The sequence below is a fragment of the Panthera uncia genome, chromosome E1, assembly GCF_023721935.1.
Source record: "Panthera uncia isolate 11264 chromosome E1, Puncia_PCG_1.0, whole genome shotgun sequence".
In the NCBI taxonomy this organism is placed as follows: Eukaryota; Metazoa; Chordata; class Mammalia; order Carnivora; family Felidae; genus Panthera; species Panthera uncia.
The window spans coordinates 33,403,720-33,428,569 of record NC_064814.1 but is presented as its reverse complement, the minus strand read 5'-3'; the positions used below and the strand labels follow the sequence as shown (position 1 = coordinate 33,428,569).

At 37.1% G+C, this 24,850-nt stretch overlaps 1 protein-coding gene across 1 annotated transcript in view; it reads right to left on the bottom strand.

Annotated features, from left to right (window-relative positions):
• Nucleotides 1-886: 886 nt before the first annotated feature.
• The window catches only part of BRIP1 (BRCA1 interacting helicase 1), a 202,466-nt gene continuing 178,502 nt past the window's right edge, over nt 887-24,850 (bottom strand). The window contains 5 exon segments of the mRNA XM_049636532.1: nt 887-2,203; nt 2,206-2,255; nt 2,257-2,890; nt 9,643-9,969; nt 20,560-20,642. Of these exon segments, the coding sequence (XP_049492489.1) occupies nt 2,106-2,203; nt 2,206-2,255; nt 2,257-2,890; nt 9,643-9,969; nt 20,560-20,642 (1,192 nt within the window). The 3' untranslated portion in view covers nt 887-2,105.

Below are 24,850 nucleotides of genomic sequence, written 5' to 3'. Positions count from 1 at the left end.
TCAACATCACTCATCATCAGGGAAATACAAATCAAAACCACAATGAGATACCACCTCACACCTGTCAGAATGGCTAACATTAACAACTCAGGCAACAACAGATGTTGGCGAGGATGCAGAGAAAGAGAATCTCTTTTGCACTGCTGGTGGGAATGCAAACTGGGGCAGCCACTCTGGAAAACAGTATGGGAGGTCCTCAAAAAATTAAAAGTAGAACTACCCTATGAGCCAGCAATTGCACTACCAGGTATTTTTCCAAGGGATACAGGTATGCTGTTTCAAAGGGGCACATTCACCCTAATGTTTATAGCAGCACTATCGACAATAGCCAAAGTATGGAAAGAGCCCAAATGTCCATCGATGGATGAATGGATAAAGAGGATGTGGTATATATACACAATGGAGTGTTACTCGGCAATGAAAAAGAATGAAATCTTGCCATTTGCAACTATGTGGATGGAACTAGAGGGTATTATGCTAAGCGAAATTAGAGAAAGACAAACATATGACTTCACTCATATGAGGACTTGAAGATACAAAACAGATGAACATATGGGAAAGGAAGCAAAAATAATACAAAAACAGGGAAGGGGCCAAAAACACAAGAGACTCTTAAATATGGAGAACAAACAGGGTTACTGGAGGGGTCGTGGGAGCGGGGATGGGCTAAATGGGTAAGGGGCATTAAGGAATCTACTCCTGAAATCATTGTTGCACTATATGCTTAGATATAACTTAAAAAAATAAATAAATAATAAAAAAATAAAATAAAATACTGGATTCCTGGAAATTTTGACTTGAAAATAAACCACATCCACAACTTGAACAACTTGTAAGATTTTTCAATTCAAATCGCTCACATGAAGCCTAAATGTCCATTGAATAAGACATGTTTCTTAGAAAAAGAGGAGTGAATGTATTTTTGGAATGCTGACAGAGAAATGCATCTTTTATAACCATTTTTGATCAGAAGTATAGCTTCATACACAAATACATAAACAGGGTCAAAATTTACAGAAAAATTTAGTGAGCTATAAGAGAACATTTTTCAGCTGCAGTTACATGTTTGGGTTTACTTATAAAATTTATATATGGAGTTTTCTATCTTAACAGTTTCATAATTACAACCTTCATGCTAGAACATTTCACTTTTTTCTACAATGATGAAGCTAAGTAATTAGAATTAAAAATTTGGAGTCATTCCTTTGGCATTTTGTAACTTTATATAATTTGCTATATATTCAGTGCTTGATTGTGTTTTATCAAATGAAAAAATGTAAAGCAACATCAATTAAAAATACATGCAGTTTTCTTCCTTAATTCTTAATTCCCTCTAAGTAGGCAGTTTAATACAGGAATAAACTTTTCAAGAAAACTCTGATTTCTAAAATAATATATTGATTTGAGGTAAATACGTAAGTGAAACAAGACTGAGATAAGACTGGATTAGACTGCTATTCATTTTTATGTATTAAACAGATGTTTTATGTATAAAAACAGGACTACAAAATACAAATATTTATGCGACAGGGGCGCCTGGGTGGCTCAGTCGGTTGAGCATCTGACTTTGGCTCAGGTCATGATCTCACAGTTCATGGGTTCAAGCCCGGCATCTGGCTCTGTGCTGACAGCCTGGAGCCTGGAGCCTGCTTCTGATTCTGTCTCCCTCTCTCTCTCTGCCCCTCCCCTGCTCACACTCTCTCTGTCTCTCAAAAATAAATAAATGTAAAAAAAAAGAAAAAAAATATTTATGCGACATATGAAGTACCCTAGGAAACTACATATCTTTCACATTGGTTAATTTTTAAATTGTATTCAGCTAAGGAAGACTTCTTGGAGGAAAATATTTTGTATGAATCTCTTTATCAAAACTTGAAAATAATAAAACATTCTGAATGTAAAATAGACTTTTAAAACACTGTAATAACAATGAGTTAAAGTGAAAAATACATTAAAAAAAAAAAGCTATACCACTTATCCAGTGTAGAAATTGTCATTTATAAGAGAGTTTAATACAAGCATGACAACACATTTTTAGTGTGTGACAGTTAAGTATTATTACCTAACACCAGGGAATACACCTTTATTTGTTGGAAGGAGACTGTTTAATATTCTTTTGTATCTGTTTCACGAGTTTTTCCCAGGTCTAATTCATTTATATGAGTTGTTTTTATATTACTACCATTGTCATCAATTTTACTTTAATATTCATGAGTCTATTCAACTTTGTGCAATCCTCAGCTTTTATTTCTTGGGACTCCTTTCTCAGTTCTAATTTCAAAAAGATCTTCAGCTAAAATGCATTTTGAATTAATAGCCAATCTATTATCTCTATCACTTTCAACTTGTTCATTCTTTTCTTCATTTGTATCTTCAGGATCATAAAGTTCAGGTGTAAAATAGATAGATTCATCCTCTGCTTCTGTGTCAGAAGCTCTATTTGAAGTAGAAAGTTTAGCTTCTTTACCAACTAGAGACAATTCAATGTCCGGACCCAGGGTTTCTTCATAGAACAGCTGTTTGGAATAATTTTCTTTAAGAAGAGTAGCATCAATCTTTATTGGTGAAATAACGATTTCTGATTGAGGGCATGGTTCAACTGATGTGTCTACCGTCAGAGATGAGGACTCACATTTATCAGTGAGTGGTAAGACTGTTTTGCATCCTTTTTCTGTTTCAAAAGGGGAAGCGCTAGAGGCACAGTCCTCTGGTGGCCTGGATTTAGGTGTTGCAGTCAGAATTTCATCAGTAATATAATGTCCCAAAGAATTAAAGCTAGACCAATTAACTCTCTTTGTCTGTTTGTTGAAGGTTGGGCTTGTCGATCTGGAAATCACAATTCTTTCTGCTTTCATTGTCTGGGCAGACTCTTCCAATAATATAGGATCATCTATAAATACAAAAATTTAAGAATGTTAATTTCCTGTTCCTAACTAATATAATAATTGTCACATTAAAGTAATTTCTGTTAAAAATAATGAAGTAACTGTAGGGATCATAATTGAGAGCCCACAACCAACAGTAGCAGGACTTCATCTTAGAACATAAAGCACAAAATGTGAACTCTTAAAGGAATCCTAGGTCCCCAGTGATTCTGAGCCCAAGTTATAACGCTGTCTAGTAAACTATCAAATTCCACACCAGGGACTTTAGGAGTGAATGAGAAAAGGAGGGGTAAAAAAGGAATAGAAAGAGGGCTGAGTAATGGAGGAAATACACTGTAAAAATTTGCCTTGAAAATTCACTAACCAATGATAGGGAAAAACTGACCCTAGATTAATTCCCTAAAGGAAACTGGCAACCATAAGGACTAAATTATTTGATTTAAAGTTATAAAACTGGTTAGTAATCAGACCCAACTAGAACTCAGGTTTCCTGATTACTAGTCAATGTCTTTGCATTTACTATGACATTTATTAAAAAATAACAACAAAAAAACCCACCAGATACTATGAAGTAAATATTTAATACTTGATACATTAAATTATCATATATTAGTTAAAATAATTAAAATGGTATCCAATGCTATAGACCACAGTTTGGCAAATATTTTTCTACACCTGGCCAGACAGTAAATATTTCAGGCTTTGTGGATCATATTGTATCTGCTGCAACTACAGGCATACCTCCTTTTATTGCACTTTGCTTTACTGCACATTGCAGGTACTGTGTTTTTTACAAATTCAAAGTTTGTGGCAACCTTGCATCGAGCAAGTCTATAAGTAATATTTTTCCAACAGCATTTGCTTACTTCATGTCTATGTGTCACATTTTAGTTATGCTCATCTGTGACCAGTGATCTTTGATGTCACTATTGTAATTGTTTTGGGGCACTATAAACCATACCATACAAGATGGTGAACTTAATAGACAAATGTGTGTGTTCTGACTGCTCCCCTCACCAGCTGTTTGCCCATCTCTTTCCCTTTCTTCAGGCATTCCTATTCCTTAAGACACGACAATATTGAAATTAGGTCAATTAATAATCCTACAATGACCTCTAAGTGCCAAGAGTTACATGTCTCTCTTTATTTACTTTTGTCTCTTTAAGTCAAAAGCTAGAAATGATACGCTTAGTGAGGAAGACATATTGAAAACCAAGATAAATCAAGAAGTAATTTTGACTTTCAACTCTTTTTAAGAAAGACATTTTTTTAAGGCAATAGCTGCCACAGATAGTGATTCCTTTGATGGATCTGGGAAAAATAAATTGAAAACCTTCTGGAAAGAATTCACCATTCTAAATGCCACTAAGAACATTCATGATTCGAGCGGCCTCTGGGAGCAGACTTTAGAAGACCCCGCCTCGGACCAGGCCTTTCTGTGCAGAAGTGGCGGCACCAAGAGCCTCTATTTTACAGAGGCTTACTCTGACACATGCTCCACGGTTGGACTTGTTGCCAGGGAAGGCAATGTTAAAGTCTTAAGAAAACTGCTCAAAAAGGGACATAATGTTGATGTCGCTGATAACAGGGGATGGATGCAGATTTCCTAAGCAGCTTATCACAACTCTGTAGAATGTTTACAGATGTTAATTCATGCAGATTCATCTGAAAACTACATTAAGATAAAGACAGGTCAGGGCTTCTGTGCATTACGTCTTGCTGCAAGTCAAGGACATTGGAAGACCGTACACTCTTTTAGAATCTGGGGCAGATGCTAATGCCACTACTTCAGAGAAAACCACACCACTGTTTTTAGCTGTTGAAAATGGACAGATAGATACATTAAAGCTGTCACTTCGACATGGAGCAAATGTTAATGGGTCCCATTCTGGGTGTGGATGCAACGCTTTGCATCAGGCTACTTTTCAGGAAATGCTGAGATCATAAAATTGCTTTTTTAAGAAAGGAGCAAACAAGGAATGCCAGGATGACTTTGGAATCACACTTTTATTTGTGGCTGCTTGGCACGGCAAGCTGGAAAGCTTAAACATACTTATTTCATCGGGTGCAAAAGTCAACTGTCAAACATTGGATGAAGTTACTCCCTCATTCATTGCTGCTCAGGAGGGCCACACAGAATGTGTAGAGCTTTTGCTGTTCAGTGGGCCAGATCCTGATCTTTATTGTAATGAGGCCTATTGGCAGTTACCTATTCATGCAGTTGCATGAATGGTCCATATTGGACCATTAATGGACTTGTTAATACCACTTACCAACTGGGTTTGTGACATGGGCCAGACAAAGTGAGCCCCGTTTACTCTGCAGTGTTCGGAGGGCATGAAGAGTGCCTAGAAATGTTACTCCAGCATGACTACAGACAAGATGTCTAGATGTGCCACATCTTTGCATTTAGTTCTCCCATGTGTATGGCTTTCCAAAAGGACTGTGAGTTTTTGGAATTGTGAATATTCTTTTGAAATATGGAACCCAACTAAATGAACTTCATTTGGCATACTGCCTAAAGTATGAGAAATTTTCAGTATTTTGCTACTTTTTGAAGAAAGGTTGTCTATTGGCATTGTGGAACCATATTTCTGAATCTTTAAATCATGCAATTAAAGCATAGACAAAATATAAGGAATGGCTACCATCTCTCCTGCTTGCTGGATTTGACCCACTGAATCTACTCTGCAATTCTTGGATTGACTCAGTCAGTGATGACACCCTTATCTTCACTTTGGAGTTTACTAATTGGAGGAGGCTTCTTCCAGCTGTTGAAAAGATGCTCTCTGCTCGTGTCTCAAACTCCTCTTGGGCTCTGCAAGCAGCATATTGCCTCTGTTCTGTCCCTCACCCACCTTTGTTGTTTAGAAATTCGTTCAGTCCAGTCTCAAACCAGAACACCTATGATCCGACAGTTTTATCTGTCAGTTGCCACTTCCCAGATTTGCTCTATGCAAAGGTTCCGAGGATGAATGAAGTTCCAGAACTGGCAGTTATTTAAGATGGAGAAATCAGGGAAACTACTTAATGCAGCTCGTGTCTTACTCTCAAAACGACCAAAACAAAGAGCCATGTGGTACAAATTCTTCGTGATTTTATGGTCATAAATGATGATATTTGTTTGTGTGGTCAGTTAGGTTTTTTGGGGAGAGGCAGTAGTTTATTGCAAATGTTTACAATTGTGCTTCCTGGTAAAAAAAAATACCGTAAACCTGACTTATGTTACATTAGTGCAAATTTATCACCAACACATTTTATGTTGTAAATTCATTTACCTAACCATTTTCTGCATTATTTTGTTAATGAACTATGATGCTGCTTCTAGTGCTGAAAATGGCACATTTCCACTTATGAGTCTGTTTACCTAGGGCTAGGAGCTTAGAATGGAATGCATAAAACTTTCCAGGAAATGTACACACAATGGGGTTGAATCTATTATTATTATTATTATTATTATTATTATTAATTTGAGGTTGTCTCTTATATTTATAAGTCCATTCTCATCTCTTAATTCAGTCAGTTTTATGAAGAATTGCTATTCATTGGCTTTTCACAGGTAAACTCAGGGGAGAATTTTTTTTTTTTAAGAATACAGAAAATGAATAATTTTTCTGTTGATCCCCCCTGCCCCCCAAGTTTCTTAATGTTCTCTTTGGCTAAAAGAGACTCCCATTTCTGCAAAGGCAAGAACAGATCTAAAGTCAAACATAGGCTAAGTTGAAAAAAATTAGGTCAATATTGAAATAAATGAGCATATTACCACACCTAGAGTACTAATCAGGACACTGAGAGGGGCATTTCTGTGGCATTATCATTAAAGAAAGAAAGCTATGTATTTCTGAGTCACATAGTATCAAATAAAACATTCAAGCCCCATTCAGCCTCCAGATCCGAGGGCAGCTTTGATCCTATGAAGCAATGATTGCTACTTTTATTAATATTATAGTGTTTTTCCTTTTTATCAAATAGTCCTTGATCCTATGAAATTTAGACCTCAGAAACCTAGGGTAATGAGCTACGACCTCATTGGTAGTGCTCAATATGAATCTACAGTCAGAGAAGAAAAAACACTGGATCAGGTGAGCTATGGTAAGATGCTGTCAGGACCAACCTTGAAAGAAAGTTTATGAAATCATTACTGTCATGACAAACAACTAGAAATTGGGCCTAGAGGAGGGAAAATCTTTTGTCCTACTGGGATTCTGTGGCTTGAAATAGATGGGAGTGTGTCAGCCAAGTCCGTCTCTGATAGGCCTTTGCTATTTGCTAAATAGCAAGGATGAAGTCAGACCAAATAATGGAAACATTGTTAAGATCCAGAGAGATGACTGAACTCGGTGCAGATTAGAGCTATAGTTGTTGCCTGTGGGTGGAGATAAGAGTTAGAATGTGGGTATACAGGTAGAAATAAGTGTAGATATGGAAAACCAGGTGGAAATTCTGATACTTAATAAATAAATTCCAAGAATGTATGTACTATGTAATAATTTTTAAATGTTGTTCTAATCTTTATTTTTCCAAACCCCAAGTCTCTGGTTTTTCACATAACTGGTTTATTATTGGGGCCAAATACACATAGAATATTTACATTTGAGGGTGAATCTTCTCATGTGTTTTTGTTCATGTTCAAATATGTAATAAAAATTAAACTATCAAAAAAATTCATGATTCATGGGAAGAAGTTAAAATATCAACATTAACAGGAATTTGGGAGGAGTTGATTCCAATCCTCATGGATGACTTTGAGGAATTCAAGACTTTAGTGGAGATGTGGTGGAAATCGCGAGAGCACTAGAATTAAAAGTAAAGCCTGAAAATGTGATTGAATTGCTGCCGTCTCATAAGAAAACTTCAATGGAAGAGGAACTACTTCCTATGTATCAGCAAAGAAAGTGGTTTCTTGAGATGAAATCTACTCCTAGTCAAGATGCTGTGAAAATTGTTGAAATGACTACCAAGAATTTAAGACATTATATAAACTTAATAAAGTAGCAGCAAAGTTTGAGAGGACTGACTCCAATTTTGAAAGAAGTTCTAATTTGGGTAAAATACTATCAAAAAGCATCGTATGCTATAGAGGTCATTTGTAAAAAAAGAGTCAATTGATGTGGCAAACTTCATAGTGGTCTTATTTTAAAAATTGCTGCATCCACCCCAGCCTTCAGCAACCAGCACCCTGATCAGTTAGCAGCCATAGACACTGAAGCACGACCCTCCACCAGTAAAAAGATTATGGCTTGTTGAAAGCTCAGTTGATGGTTAGCATTTTTTAGCAATAAAGTTTTTTTAATTAAGGTATATACATTATTTTTAGGACATAATGTTATTACACACTTAAGAGACTATAGTATTAGTATAATGTAAACATAACTTTTTTTTTTTTCTTTTCAACGTTTTTTTTTAATTTTTTTATTTTTTTATTTTTGGGACAGAGAGAGACAGAGCATGAACGGGGGAGGGGCAGAGAGAGAGGGAGACACAGAATCGGAAACAGGCTCCAGGCTCCGAGCCATCAGCCCAGAGCCTGACGCGGGGCTCGAACTCACGGACCGCGAGATCGTGACCTGGCTGAAGTCGGACGCTTAACCGACTGCGCCACCCAGGCGCCCCTAAACATAACTTTTATACGCACTACAAAACCAAAAAATTCATCTGAATTGTTTTATTGTGATACTTGCTTTATTGTGGTGGTCTGGAACCAAACCCGCAACATCTCCAAGGTATGTAAGTACTCAATTGTGCTGGTCTAGTGCAAAATACACTATGACTAAACTCTGCTGTTGTGTACCACACATAACTGAATGCTCTACCGACTGAGCTAGCCAGGCAGTTCATACATAACTGAATGGATGTGACTCTGTACCATTAAACATGATATACAAAAACAGATGGCCAAATTGGTTCCATAAGCCATAGTTTGCCAATCCCTGACACAGACTATTATATTCTAATATATTTTAAAATGTTATTTTTTATTATTCAGAATAAATGACTCTCACTTCCCTAAACTAATAAATTCATGTAAGAGAAGTTATCTATACATTAGACCAATTTTTAATATAGCCTTTAGGAAAACATCTGCCATTTGTACAGTATTACCATGCTGTGATATTTATCATCTTATTAGATCTTTGCATCCCAAGCTAAGGGATAGCTATGAAGAGATTCCTTTTTTGTTTTTTGGTTTTTTTTTTTTGAAAGTTTATTTAGTTATTTTGAGAGAGGGAGAGGGAGAGGGAGAGGGAGAGGGAGAGGGAGAGGGAGAGGGAGAGAGGGAGAGAGGGAGAGAGGGAGGGAGAGATAGAGAGAGAGAGATAAGGAGGGACAGAGAGGGGGAGAGAATCCCAAGCAGGCTCAGCTGACAGTGCAGAGCCAGACATGGGGCTTGATCCTGTGACCCTGAGATCATGACCTGAGCTGAAATCAAGAGTCGAATGCTTACCCAGCTCAGCCACCCTGGTGTCCCAGAGATTCCTTTTTCTATTAAGACTCAAAAAAGTTACGTGACTTGCTCATGGTCACAAAGTTAGGTAATGACAAAGTTTTGAGTGGAAAACCAGAAAATATGCTCAGGTCTCTTGACAAAAGTTTGTTCTCATTCCAATACACCATACTATTTCATTACTTTATGATAATGTCTTCTATTACAAGCCAACATATTTAAGGAAATTAATCTATAGCAAAATATGTATCATTTCACTTGATATAATGAAAGAATTCTCTATCAAATGTAAATAGGCAAAACTTTTCAAACCTTGGTCCTTTCGGGAGATGATGTCTCCTGGTAGAGATAGACTTGTGGTTATTTTAGGACAGTGTAGTTCTTGGACACACATTTTTGCTTCACCTTCCCTAGGATTTTCTGGTGGTAGATGGCTTGCTGCTCCTGATAAGTAAGTTAAGGTATTGTCCTTCAAACAGGCCACTTCAAGTGTAGACCCACTGTCCTGTATAAACTTTCTGTCCTCTTTGGATACATCAATGACTTTCTGGTGCTTTTTGGAAAATTCAGCCAAGGACTCCATTGCACTTTCAAAGGTTGAATGGTACTGAACCTGCTGCCGTATCCATTTAGAAAGTCCTAAGGAAAAAGTAAACCCAGGGAAGAAACTTTGGTTATTTAGTTTCTTAAGACATTATGTATTAAGAAAAACCTTAGATAATTTTTCTAATGAAGTAATCTATATGAATTTAGGGTATATAGAATGATTCTCTACACTAAAAACTATAGAAAAAACTATAGAAAGTTTATGAAAGAAATTGAAAAGACACAAAAAAATGGGAAAACATCCCATGCTAATGGATTAAGCTCTTAATTGTTCTTCTGAACAAATATTGTTAAAATATCTATACTATCCAAAGCAATCTATGCATTCAATGCAATCCTTATCAAAATAACACCAGCATTCTTCACAGAGCTAGAACAAACAATCCTAAAATTTGTATGGAGCCAGAAAAGACTGAATAGCCAAAGCCACGTTGAAAAAGAAAACCAAATCTGGAGGCATCATAATTCTGGATTAAAAAGCTGTAATCATCAAGACAGTATGGTACTGGCACAAAAACAGACATACAGATCGATGGAACAGAACAGAGAAGCAGAAAAGGACCCACAAATGTATGGCCAACTAATCTTTGACAAAGCAGGAAAGAATATTCAATGGAAAAAGACAGTCTCTTCAGCAAATGGTGCTCAGAAAACTGGGCAGTGACATGTGGGAGAATGAACCTGGACCACTTTTTACACCATGCTCAAAAATAAACTAAAAATGGGGGCACCTGGGTGGCTCAGTCAGCAGAGCGTCTGACTTCAGTTCAGGTCATGATCTCGCAGTCTGTGAGTCTGAGCCCCACGTCGGGCTCTGTGCTGACAGCTCAGAGCCTGGAGCTTGTTTTGGATTCTGTGTCTCCCTCTGTCTCTGTCCCTTCCCCACTTGTGCTCTCTCTCTGTCTCAAAAATAAATAAACATTAAAAAAATTTTCAAAATAAACTCAAAATAGATGAAAGACCTAAATGTAAGACAAGAAACCATTAGCTAGTATCCAAAATCTATAAAGAGCTCATCAAACTCCACACCTGAAAAACAAATAACCCAGTGAAGAAATGGGCAGAAAACATGAATAGACACTTCTCTAAAGAAGACATCCGGATGGCCAACAGGCACATGAAGATGTTCAACGTCGCTCCTTATCAGGGAAATACAAATCAAAACCACACTCAGATACCACCTCACGCCAGTCAGAGTGGCCAAAATGAAGAAATCAGGAGACTATAGATGCTGGAGAGGATGTGGAGAAACAGGAACCCTCTTGCACTGTTGGTGGGAATGCAAATTGGTGCAGCCGCTCTGGAAAGCAGTGTGGAGGTTCCTCAGAAAATTAAAAATAGACCTACCCTATGACCCAGCAATAGCACTGCTAGGAATTTATCCAAGGGATACAGGAGTACTGATGCATAGGGGCACCTGTACCCCAATGTTTATAGCGGCACTCTCAACAATAGCCAAATTATGGAAAGAGCCTAAATGTCCATCAACTGATGAATGGATAAAGAAATTGTGGTTTATATACACAATGGAATACTACGTGGCAATGAGAAAAAATGAAATATGGCCTTTTGTAGCAACATGGATGGAACTGGAGAGTGTGATGCTAAGTGAAATAAGCCATACAGAGAAAGACAGATACCATATGGTTTCACTCTTATGTGGATCCTGAGAAACATAACAGAAACCCATGGGGGAGGGGAAGGAAAAAAAAAAAAAAAAGAGGTTAGAGTGGGAGAGAGCCAAAGCATAAGAGACTGTTAAAAACTGAGAACAAATTGAGGGTTGATGGGGGGTGGGAGGGAGGGCAGGGTGGGTGATGGGTATTGAGGAGGGCACCTTTTGGGATGAGCACTGGGTGTTGTATGGAAACCAATTTGACAGTAAATTTCATATATTAAAAAAAAAATTCTATTTTATCTATATAAACAAAGTATCTGAAGCAAAAAGGAAAAAAAAAAAAAAAGACAAGAAACCATTAAAATCCTAGGGGAGAAAACAGGCAACAACTTCTTTGACTTCGGCTGCATCAATTTCTTACTAGACATGTCTCTGGAAGCAAGGGAAACATGAACTATTGGGACCTCATCAAGATAAAAAGCTTCTGCACAGCAAAGGAAACAATCAACAAAACTAAAAGGCAACCGATGGAATGGGAGAAGATATTTGCAAATAACAAATCGGATAAAGGGTTAGTATCCAAAGTCTACCTATAAAGAACGTATCAAACTCAACACCCAAAAAACAAATAAGTCAGTGAAGAAATGGGCAAAAGACATGAACAGATACTTTTCCAAAGAAGACATCCAGATGGCTAGCAGACACATAAATAGATGCTCAACATCACACATCATGAGGGAAATACAAATCAAAACCATGATGAGATACCACCTCACACCTGTCGGGATGGCGAAAATTAAAAACTCAGGAACCAACAGATGTTGGTTAGAATGTGGAGAAAGAGGAATCCTTTTTGTACTGTTGGTGAGAATGCATACTGGTGCAGCCACTCTGGAAAAAAGTATGGAGGTTCCTCCAAAAATTAAAAATAGAGCTACCTTACCACCCAGCAATTTCACTACTAGGTATTTATACAAAGGATACAAAAATGCTGATTTGAAGGAGCACATGCCCCCCCCCCCACCAATGTTTATAGCAGCACTATCAACAAGAGCCAAATTATGGAAAGAGCCCAAATGTCCATTGACTAATGATGAATGGATAAAGAAGATGTGGTATATATATACAATGGCGATCAAAAAGAATGAAATCTTGCCATGTGAAACAGGTGGATGGAATTAGAATGTATTATGCTAAGAGAAGTCAGTCAGAGAAAGACAAATACCGTATGATTTCACTCGTATGTGGAATTTAAGAAAAAAAGATGAACATAGGGGAAGGGAAAGAAAAAGAAGATAAAAAGAGGGAGGCAAACCATAAGAGGTTCTTTTTTGTTGTTGTTGTTTAAGTTTATGTATTTACGTTGAGAGAGAGAGAGAGAGAGAGAGAGAGAGCGCGAGCAGGAGAGGGGCAGAGAGAGGAGACAGAACCCCAAGCAGGCTCCACACTGTCAGTGCAGAGCCTATGTGGGATTTGAACCCATGACCCGTGAGATCATGACCTGAGCCGAAATCAAGAGTTGAATGCTTAACCTACTGAGCCACCCATGCACCCCTAAGAGACTCTAAATACAGAGAACTAAGGGTTGCTGGAGGGGAGGTGGGTAGGGGGCTGGGCTAAATGGGTGATGGGTACTAAGGACAGCACTTGTTGGCATGAGCACTGGGTGTTACATGTAAGTGAAGAATCACTTAATTCTACTTCTGAAACCATTATTACACTATATGTTAACTAACTTGGATTTAAGCAGGAAAAAAAAAAAGATTCTCAATATTTTTCCTGCCTAAAAATCTTCACATGTACATTATGCTTAGTATTGCTCATGTATCAGTACCATTTTTCTTTACATGCAGTGATTGTCAACTGAAGGGAGGGAAGAGGGAGTGGGAGTAGAGTGGAATGGGAGAAATGTATTATTTGTCAGTTTAGAATAACTGGGGAAATAAGGCAAATTTAATTTCATCATAATTCCCCACAAATATTGCCTATGCTTTAATTTTAGAGAAACTAGAAGTTGTAAACAACACGATCTTCCATTCCAACTTTCTAACTTTGACTCCCTTTACAAAAAATAAATGCAAGATTCCAGTCTCATAGGTTTTTTTGTTCCTCTTCTCCCCCAATTCCAAATGTGTCTTAAACTATCCTGGAAATGAAAGGAATAACAATGTTACCATGGACAAATCATGTCCTATTTGAATATTTATGATATATTTTTTAATATATAAACAATTAAGTTGTAAGGGACATGATTTGACCTATGACATGTGAAAACTGTAAAACCTTGAACCATATTAAAAGTATACGTGTTTTGTAGTATGACTTATTTCAGAAGGAAATTCAAAATCAGATATTCACTTTTAGAAAATATTCTCTGCTGGTGTTACTATCATCATCTTCTGGAGTAATTTAAAAAGTCACTATGGTATTTTAAGTTAAAAGAAAAATAAGGCAGGGCTTCAAACACCTTGAACTCCTATACAATCATTTACATACATTCTTTTAGTTTTTTTTTATGGGAGTTTTTCTATATTTAATGCAAAATGAATTGAGTTCTGTAGTTAATGCAAATTCACTTCAAATAAAAATTAGCCATCAAAAGGAATTTGTACATTGTTGCGCTAGTATTATCTAGATAGGAAGATTTCACACTTTTATGAGTCTCAGAGAAAATAAATAAAAACCATACAGAAATAATGTAAAATTCTTAATTTAAAAAATCTGTTGGCAGTGCCTAGCTGGCTCAGTAGGTGGAACATGTCATTCTTGATCTTGGTGTTGTAAGTTCGAGCCCCACATTGGGTATAGAGACCTACTTAAAAAATAAAATCTTTAGGGGCACCTGGGTGGCTCAGTTGTCAAGAGTTAGGCTCAGGTCGTTGTCTCATGGTTCTTGAGTGTGAGCCCTACATTGGGCTCTCTGCTATCAGTGCAGAACCTGCTCGGATCCTGTCTCCTTCTCTCTGTCCTTCTACTAGTGTGTGCTCTGTCTCTCTCTCAAATCAAATCAAATCAGATCTTTAGGGGCATGTGGGTGGCTCAGTCGGTTAAGCATCTGACTCTTGATTTTGATTTTGGCTCAGGTCATGATCTCACTGTCGTGAGATCAAACCCTGCATTGGGCTCTGCGCTGAGCATGGGGCCAGCTTGAGATTCTCTGTCTCACCCTCTGCCCCTCTTCCCCACTTACGCCCTCTCTCTAAAATAAAATTTAAAAAATTTTTTAAGATATATAATTTATTTTCAAGTTAGCTTGGAATACTACTCGGCAAGGACAAAGAACGAAATCTTGCCATTTGCAACAATGTGGATGGAACTGGAGGGTATTATGCTAAGTGAAATAAGTCAGTCAGAGAAAGACAGATATCATATGTTTTCACTCATATGAGGAATTTGAGAAACTTAACAGAAGTTAAGTTTCCATCTCATTCCATGCAGGAAGAGAAGAAAAAAAAAGTTACAAACTGAGAGGGAGTCAAACCACAAAAAACATTTTTTTAAATAAATAAATCTTTTAAAAATTCAACAAGTCTGAAATATAAGGTAAGAAGTACTAGATGTTCAAATAAGAAAAACTTTTCAGATTTTGCATTTTTTTAACTGAAGTTAAGAAAAACATTTGACAAGAAGACCATTTAATTTTTTAACTTTTTAAAGATTTTATTTTTCAGTAATCTCTACATCCAATGTGGAGCTTGAACTTATAACCCCAAGATCAACCCTGAACCAGCCAGGTGCCCGTAGAAGAATATTTTAAAGAAGGATTTCCCTTAAAGTTCTTTATTTTGTTTGGTTGGGAAAATAATTATACTGATTAAAAATCAAACTTTTCTAAAACTGAAAAATTTTAGTATTATACTCGCCTCTTTCACGTGTGGAACTTTTTGTAATCAAAGAAAGCCTTTTCAGTGCAAAATGTCAGTTTGCTTTTGAAAACTCAAAGAATCTGAGCTCCACCTGCTGACTAAACATAAGCACTTAACATTTTGCTTTTAGTTATGTCTGGCCCTAAGTGCAATGGGTTGCTTTACATGGAAAGAGCAGAAAAGACTAATAAAGCAGCACTTGCTGCTTTAATCCAGGTGTATACATTTTAATGCCAAACCAAATACTAGGCTCTGAAATAGAAAAAGTAGAGTCCATACCCATAGGTGGTTTATCTGAAACAAATTTAAAATTTTGCATCTCTTTTTATCATTGTCGTATGAACTTTTTAGCTTTGAAGATAATAAAGATGCAAGTATTTCCAAACTAAATACTATAGGCACATAATATTTGTTCATCTGAGTGGGGAAAAATGGCCATTCACTATATCTTGAGGCCTACAGTGGAGCTTTTTTCCTTTTAGAAAATACTAGCTCTAACATGAACTCTATAACAGCTGAAGCATTTCTAAACAAACAAAAAACAATCAACAATCTTCAATATAATCAAGAATGAAAGAATAAAGAATCCTAAGCAGCCAAAGGAGATGTGCTTAAATGTAAAAACTTATTTTTTGGAAAATTCATTTCTGTGAATAGTCTTTTCCCTGATAATGATAAATAAATAATTACTGTTACTGAATTAAATCCAACATTCTACAAAATTGAAGGATACTAACTGATTAATACTATGTTAGTAACTAGATTCTCCTCTATAAAGATTTTTTTGTAAACACACAAGCATTAAAAGGCTAGATTTCCTGTCAATATGATTTTTTCCATATTTGATCTATTAAAAATCTGTCCCTCCCCAATTTTTAAAAAATTTATTCAATTATTTTGGGGCACCTGGGTGGCTCAGTGGGTTAGGCGTCTGAATTCAGCTCAGGTCATGATCTCACGGCTCATGAGTTCTAGCCCTGCGTCAGGCTCTGTGCTGACAGCTCAGAGGCTGGAGCCTGCTTCCGATTCTGTGTCTCCCTCTCTCTCTGACCATTTCCCACCTGCACACTGTCTCTCTCTTAAAAATAAACATTAAAAAAACTTTTAATAAAAAAATAAAAAATAATTTATTCAATTTTTAATTCAAACCCTTGGGATGCAGCGAAGGCAGTCCTGAGAGGAAAATACATTGCAATCCAGGCCTATCTCAAGAAACAAGAAAAATCCCAAATACAAAATCTACCAGCACACCTAAAGGAAATAGAAGCAGAACAGCAAAGACACCCCAAACCCAGCAGAAGAGAAATAATAAAGATCATAACAGAAATAAACAATATAGAATCTAAAAAAAACAGCAGACCAGGTCAATGAAACCAAGAGTTGATTTTCTGAAAAAATAAACAAAACTGATAAACCTCTAGGAGGCTTCTCAATAAGAAAAGGGAGAGGAACCAAATAGCTAAAATCATGAATGAAAATGGAATTATTACAACCAATCCCTCAGAAATACAAGCAATTATCAGGGAATACTATGAAAAATAATATGCCAACAAACTGGACAACCTGGAAGAAATGAACAAATTCCTAACCACACACACACTTCCAAAACTCAAACAGGAAGAAATAGAAAGCTTGAACAGACCCATAACCAGCAAGAAATTGAATCAGTTAACAAAAATCTCCCAACAAATAAGAGTCCGGGACCAGATGCCTTCCCTGGAGAATTCTACCAGACATTTAAAGCAGAGATAATACCTATCTTCTCAAGCTGTTCCAAAAAATAGAAAGGGAAGGAAAACTTCCAGACTCATTCTATGAAGCCAGCATTGTTTTGACTCCCAAACCAGACAGAGACCCAGCAAAAAAAGAGAACTACAGGCCAACATCCCTAATGAATATGGATGCAAAAATTCTCAACAAGATACCAGCATATCAAATTCAACACCATGTAAAAAGAATTATTCACCGATCAAGTGGGATTCATTCCTGGGCTGCAGGGCTGGTTCAACATTGGCAATTCAATCAATGTGATACATCACATTAATAAAAGAAATGGTAAGAACCATATGATCCTGTCAATCGATGCAGAAAAAGCATTTGACAAAATTCAGCATCATTTCTTAATAAACACCCTCGAGAAAGTCAGGATAGAAGGAAAATACTTAAACATCATAAAAACCATTTATGAAGAGACCACAGCTAATATCATCCTCAATGGGGAAAAACTCAGAGTTTTCCCCGAGATCAGGAACACGACAGGGATGTCCACCCTCACTGCTGTTGTTTAACATAGTGTTGGAAGTGCTAGCATCAGCAATCAGACAACAAAAGGAAATCAAAGGCATCAAAAGTGGCAAAGATGAAGTAAAGCTTTCACTTTTTGCAGATGACATGATATTATACATGGAAAACCCAAGAGACTCCACCAAAAGTCTGCTAGAACTAATACATGAATTCAGCAAAGTCACAGTATACAAAGAAATGTACAGAAATCAGTTGCATTCTTATACATCAATAATGAAGCAACAGAAAGACAAATAAAGAAACTGATCCCATTCACAATTGCACCAAGAATCACAAAATACCTAGGAATAAACCTAACCAAAGATGTGAAAGATCTATATGCTGAAAACTATAGAAAGCTTATGAAGGAAACTGAAGAAGATACAAAGAAATGGAAACACATTCCATGCTCATGGATTGGAAGAATAAATATTGTCAAAATGTCAATACTACCCAAAGCAATCTACACATTCAATGCAATCCCAGTTAAAATTGCACCAGCATTCTTCTCGAAGCTAGAACAAGCAATCCTAAAATTTGTATGGAACCACAAAACACCCTGAATAGCCAAAGTAATACTGAAGAAGACCAAAGCGGGAGGCATCACAATCCCAGACTTTAGCCTCTACTACAAAGCTGTAATCATCAAGACAGCCTGGTATTGGCACAAAAACAGACACATAGACCAATGGAATAGAGTAGAGACTCCAGAAATGGACCCACAAAAGTATGGACAACTAATCTTTGACAAAGCAGGAAAGAATTTCCAATGAAAAAAAAAGACAGTCTCTTTAACAAATGGTGCTGGGAAGACTGGACTTGAGCAACATGCAGAAGAATGAAACTAGACCACTTTTTTACACCATTCACAAAAATAAACTCAAAATGGATGAAGGATCTGAATGTGAGAAAGGAAACCATCAAAACCCTAGAGGAAAGGGTCACCCGGGTGGCTCAGTCGGTTGAGCATCCAACTTCGGCTCAGGCCATGATCTCACAGTTTGTGGGTTCAAGCCCCACATCAGGCTCTGTGCTGACAGCTTGCTCAGAGCCTACAGCCTGCTTCAGATTCTGTGTCTCCCTCTCCCTCTCTCTCTCTGCCTGCCCCCCCCCCCCAGTCATGCTCTGTCTCCGACTCTCAAAAATAAATAAATGTTAAAAAAAAAATTGAAAAAAAAAAAACAAAAAAAAAAAACCCTAGAGGAGAAAGCGGGAAAAAACCTCTCTGACCTCAGCCGCAGCAATTTCTTACTTGACACATCTCCAAAGACAAGGGAATTAAAAGCAAAAATGAACTATTGGGACCTCATCAAGATAAAAAGCTTCTGCTGTTTGTAAAGGAAACAATCAACAAAACTAAAAGGCAACCGACGGAATGGGAAAAGATATTTGCAGATGACATATCAGACAAAGGGCTAGTATACAAAATCTATAAAGAACTCACCAAAGTCCACACCTGAAAAACAAATAATCCAGTGAAGAAATGGGCAGAAGACATGAATAGACACTTCTCTAAAGAAGACATCCAGATGGCCAACAGGCACATGAAAAGATGCTCAACGTCACTCCTCATCAGGGAAATACAAATCAAAACCATACTGAGATATCACCTCATGCCAGTCAGAGTGGCTAAAACAAACAAATCAGGAGACTATAGATGCTGGAGAGGATGTGGAGAAACGGGAACCCTCTTGCACTGTTGGTGGGAATGCAAACTGGTGCAGTCACTCTGGAAAAGTGTGGAGGTTCCTCAAAAAATTAAAAATAGATCTACCCTATGACCCAGCAATAGCACTGTTAGGAATTTACCCAAGAGATACAGGAGTGCTGATGTATAGGGGCGCTTGTACCCCAATGTTTATAGCAGCACTTTCAACAATAGCCAAATTGTGGAAAGAGCCTAAATGTCCATCAACTGATGAATGGATAAAGAAATTGTGGTTTATATACATAATGGAATACTACATGGCAATGAGAAAGAATGAAATATGGCCTTTTGTAGCAACATGGATGGAACTGGAGAGTGTTATACTAAGTGAAATAAGTTATACAGAGAAAGACAGATACCATATGGTTTCACTCTTATGTGGATCCTGAGAAACTTAACAGAAGACCATGGGGGAGGGGAAGAAAAAAAAAAGTTAGAGAGGGAGGAAGCCAAGCCATAAGAGACTCTTGAAAACTGAGAATAAACTGAGGGTTGATGGGGGGAAGGGAAAAGTGGGTGATGGGCACTGAGGAGGGCACCTGTTGGGATGAGCACTGGGTGCTGTATGGAAACCAATTTGACAATAAATTTCATATTTAAAAAATAAGAAAAAAAAAATCTTTTAATAAAAAAATAATCTATTCGATTATTTTGAGATAGAGAAAGAGAGAGAGTGTGCAAGTGGGAAGTGTTCAGAGAAATAGAGGGTAAAAGAATTCCAATCCCAGTGCAGAGCCTGATGCAGGCTTGAACTCAAGTACCGCAAGATCATGACTGGAGCCAAAGTCGGATGCTTAACCAACTGAGACACCCAGGTGCCCCTGTCCAAATTTTTTCTTTAAAACCAGCAGTTATTAGGGGTGCCTGGGTGGTTCAGTTGGTTGAGCGTCTGACTTCGGTTCAGGTCATGATCTCATGAGTTCGTGAGTTCGAGCCCTGCATTGGGCTCTGTACTGACAGCTCGGAGCCTGGAGCCTGCTTCAGATTCTGTGTCTCAGTTTCTCTCTCTCTGCCCCTCCCTGGCTTGTATGCTCTCTCTCTCTCTCTCTCTCAAAAATAAATAACATTAAAAAAGAACAACAACCAGTAGTTATTAAATACCAATAACTGTTATTAACTCTTACTCTAAACCCAGCTGAGAATCTTACCAGATATATACTGTGCAGGGTTACTACTAAAGCGATTATCCACAAGAATAAGAGCTCCCCAATCATTTTTGTGTCGAATACACCTTTAAAAAAAAAATAGGGAGAAAAATCAAACAAATAACTTTGAAAACAAAAGCCAGACTTCTTGTGAGACAGAAGATTGAGAAAAATCAGTGATGTCAGTAGTATATTCCTCTAAGCCTTGTTATTATGAGCAAGATTATAGAAACAACTCAATACCATGTACCAAAGTAGGTATATTAAAAATCTCCTACTTTTGCCAACTCTTGATAACTTACATCAAAAAATGTTTATATGCATTCTATTTTGAAAGCCAAAAATTTATAGAAAATATTTACAAACCCTTACTTAGCTAAACAAATTATTTTTTTTTTTACCTTCAATGTCATTTTAGTTGTAGAATTTATGTAGATAAACTTTGTTCTAGTTTAATGAGTTTTTATCATGAATGAATGTTTAATTTGTAAAACAAACAAACAAACAACAAACTTGGGAAGAACCAATTTGATTTGATCATGTAGTTTTTCTCCTTTAAACTGTTAACATGGTAGATCACACAGGCAAAATTTCAAATACAGACCTAGACTTTCATTCCTAAGATAACCACATGTTGTTATGGTGTATATTCTTTTTATAGATTGTTGAATTTGGTTTGCTAAAATATTTTTTAATTTTAAAAATTATTTAAAAATTTTTGAAGTGTGTAATTCAGTGACTTTTAGTACATTTACAAAGTTGTGCAACCTACACCACTATCTATCACACAACATTTTTATCTCACCAAAAAGAAACCCAGTGTCAATCAGTCACTCTCTTTATCCAATTATTCCCCCTATTCCCTGGAAACCACTAACATACTTTCTATCTCTATAATCTGCCTATTTTGAAATTTTCATATAACCGGAATCATGCAACATACAACATGATTCTTTCAGTTAACATGATGTTTTTTCAAGGCTACTTGTTATCACATGTATCAGTACTTTATTCCTCTTTTTAGCTGAATAATATTCCATTGCATTTATCCATTCATAAGTAAATGTGCATCTGGGTTGTTTTCACCTTTTGACTATTATGAATAATGCTGCTATGAACATTTGGGTACAAGTTTTCATATGAATCCAACCAGAAGTGGAATTGCTGGGCTGTACAGTAATTCAATGTTAACTTTTTGAGGAACACTTTTGTCTGAAGCAGTTGCACAATTTTACATTCCTGCCAGCATTGTGTGAGATTTCCAATTTCTCCATATCCTCACCAACACTTGTTATTATCCATCTTCTTCATTAAAGGTACTCTAGGAAGTGTGAAGTGGCATTTCACTGTGGTTTTGATTTGCATTTCCCTAGTAACTAGTGATGTTGAACATATTTTCATGTGCATACTGGCTGCTTGTGTATCTCTTTTGGAGAAATGTCTACTAAAAGTATTGGTCCATTTTTAAATCGCATTATTTGTCTTTTCATTGTTGAATTATAAGAGTTCTTTATATATTCTGGATACTACAACCCTTAGACATATGATTTGCAAACATTTTCTCACATGTGTGAGTTCTATTTTTTAGCATTGTTCTTTGAAGAACAAACGTTTTAACAAAGTTAAACAAAAGTTTGACAAAGCCCAATTTATCTAATTTTTAAAGCTGTTTGTGCTGTTGATGTCATATTTAAGAAACCATTGACTACCAGGGTACTTGGATGACTCAGGCGGTTAAGTGTCCAACTTCGGCTCAGGTCATGATCTCGAGGTTCTTGAGTTTGAGCCCCACACTGGGATCTGTGCTGACAGCTCAGAGCCTGGAGCCTGCTTCAGATTCCATGTCTCCTTCTCTCTCTGCCCCTCCCCCGCTCATACTCTTTCTCAAAAATAAAATAAACATTAAAAAAAAAAAAAAAGAAAGAAAGAAACCATTTCCTAGGGGCAACTGGGTGGCTTAGTAGGTTCAGCGTCTGACTCTCGGTTTCGACTCAGGTCATGATCTCTCAGTTAGTGAGCCCTGTATTGGGCTCTGCTCTGATAGCACAGAGACTGCTTGGGATTCTCTCTCCCTCTCTCTTTGCCCTTCCCCTGCTCATGCTCTCTCCCTCTCAAAATAGACATTAAAAAAAAAAAAAAAAAAAAGCAAGAAACCATTGCCTAATCCAAGGAGTCTAAGAAGACTTACACCTTGTTAGTCTTTCACCCATATTGAGTTACCTTTTGTATATGGTGTGGGGGTAGAGGACTAGTTTCATTCTTTTATATGGATATGCAGTTATCCCAGCACCATCTGTTAAAGACTATTCTTTCCCCCATTGGATTGTCTTAGCACTTTTTAGGAGGGGGTGGTGGCTTAAACAACAGGGATTTATTTCTCACAGTTCTTGAGGCTAGGAAGAACAGATAGAGGTGCAAACTGATTTAGTTCCCTGATGAAGGCTCTCCTCTTGGCTTACAGATGTCAGCCATCTCACTGTGTCCTCACATGGGTGGGGGTGGAGAGAGGGAGAAGAAAAGGAGAGAAAGAATCAAGTCCTCTGATGTCTGTTTTTATAAGGGCACTAATCCCATCATGAGGGCCCTGCCCACAGGACCTCATCTAAACCTAATTACATTCCATAGGCCTCATCTCCAAATAGCATTATGTAGGGGATAAGGGCTTCAACATATGAATTTGAAGGAGGCACAATTCAGTCCAAGGAGGTAAGAAAATCATATGATATATGAAAAGATGCTAAGTGCTAGGGAAGAAAAACAAAAAGGGAAAGAGAAGAGGGAATATTGGCAGAGGGTGCTAAATTTTAAATAGGGTGATTTTTGAGCACCTGAGAAAACATTACTTGAACAAAGATTCTTCACAGGTAAGGGAATGAGCTGTGTGTGTATCTGGAAGGGAAGTGTCTAGCAGAGAGAAATGCAAGGGCAAAGTCTCTGCAGCAAGAGCTTACCTGACATGGTCAGGAAACAGCAAGGAGCACAGTATACCTTCTATGATGTACCCTCTTCTCTCCCTTTAGGTGTAGGGTCTTTCTGGGGTATATAGGATGATTTGGTAGTTATCTAGCTGTGTTCATGGGACATGAGGAGCCTAGGGTCCTCCTACTCCACCACCACCTTCCTCTCTCTCTGGCTTGGCACTAATAAGCTCACTGTAAACACGGAGGTTAGTTTCTGGACTTTCAATTCTACCCCCTGTCCTACATGTCTATATTATGCCAGTACAACACAAGTCTCAATTATTGTAGCACTGCAATAAGTTTGAAATCGAGAATGGTCAGTTCTCCAATTTTGTTCTTCTTTTTCAAAATTTTTGTGACTATTCTGGATTTCTTTCAATTTCCATATAAAATTTAAATCAGCTTCTCAATTTCTGCAAGAAATCCAGCTGGGATTTTGGCTGGGATTGCACTGAATCTCTACAGATATTCTGGGGGGATGCTACGATCTTTACAATAAGTCTTCCAATCCATCATTACAGAATTCTTCCATTTATTTAGAAATTTCTTTCAACAATGTTTTGTAGCTTTCGGTGTACAGGTCTTGTACTTCTTTTGTTACAGTTACTCCTAAGTATCTTTTGACGTTATTGCAAATGAAAAATATTTATTTTTATTGAAGTACATAGTTGACACACAGTGTTACATGAGTTTCAGGTTTACAACATAGTGATCTGACAAGTCTACACATTATACTATGCTTACAACAAATGTAGCTACCATTTGTCACAACACTATTACAGTATGCAAGTAGAGTTTATTAATTTCATTTTTGGATTATTCACTCCCATTGTATAACGTGATGGATTTTTGTATACTTTTGTAACTTACTGAACTTGTTTATTAGCTCTATTAGTTATATTTTATGGATATAAATTTCCATGTAGAATATCATGTCATTTGCAAATTTTAAAATAATTTTACTTCTTTTCCAATCCAAATTAATTTTTCTTCTTTTTTTCTTGCCTAATTGCCCTGTGTAGAACCTCTAATACAATACTAAATATAAGTGGTGAGAGTGGACATCCTTATCCTGTTATCAAACATAGGGGCAAAGTTTCAGTCTTTCTTTTTTTAATGAATGTAATTTATTGTCAAATTGGCTTACATACAACACCCAGTGCTCACCCCAACAAGTGCCCTCCTCAATGCCCATCACCCATTTTCCCTTCTCCCCCAAGCCCCCATCCACCCTGTTTGTTCTCTGTATTTAAGAGTCTCTTGTGGTTTGCCTCCCTCCCTTTCTGTTTGTAACTATTTTTTCTCCCTTCCTTTCCCCCATGGTCTTCTGTTAA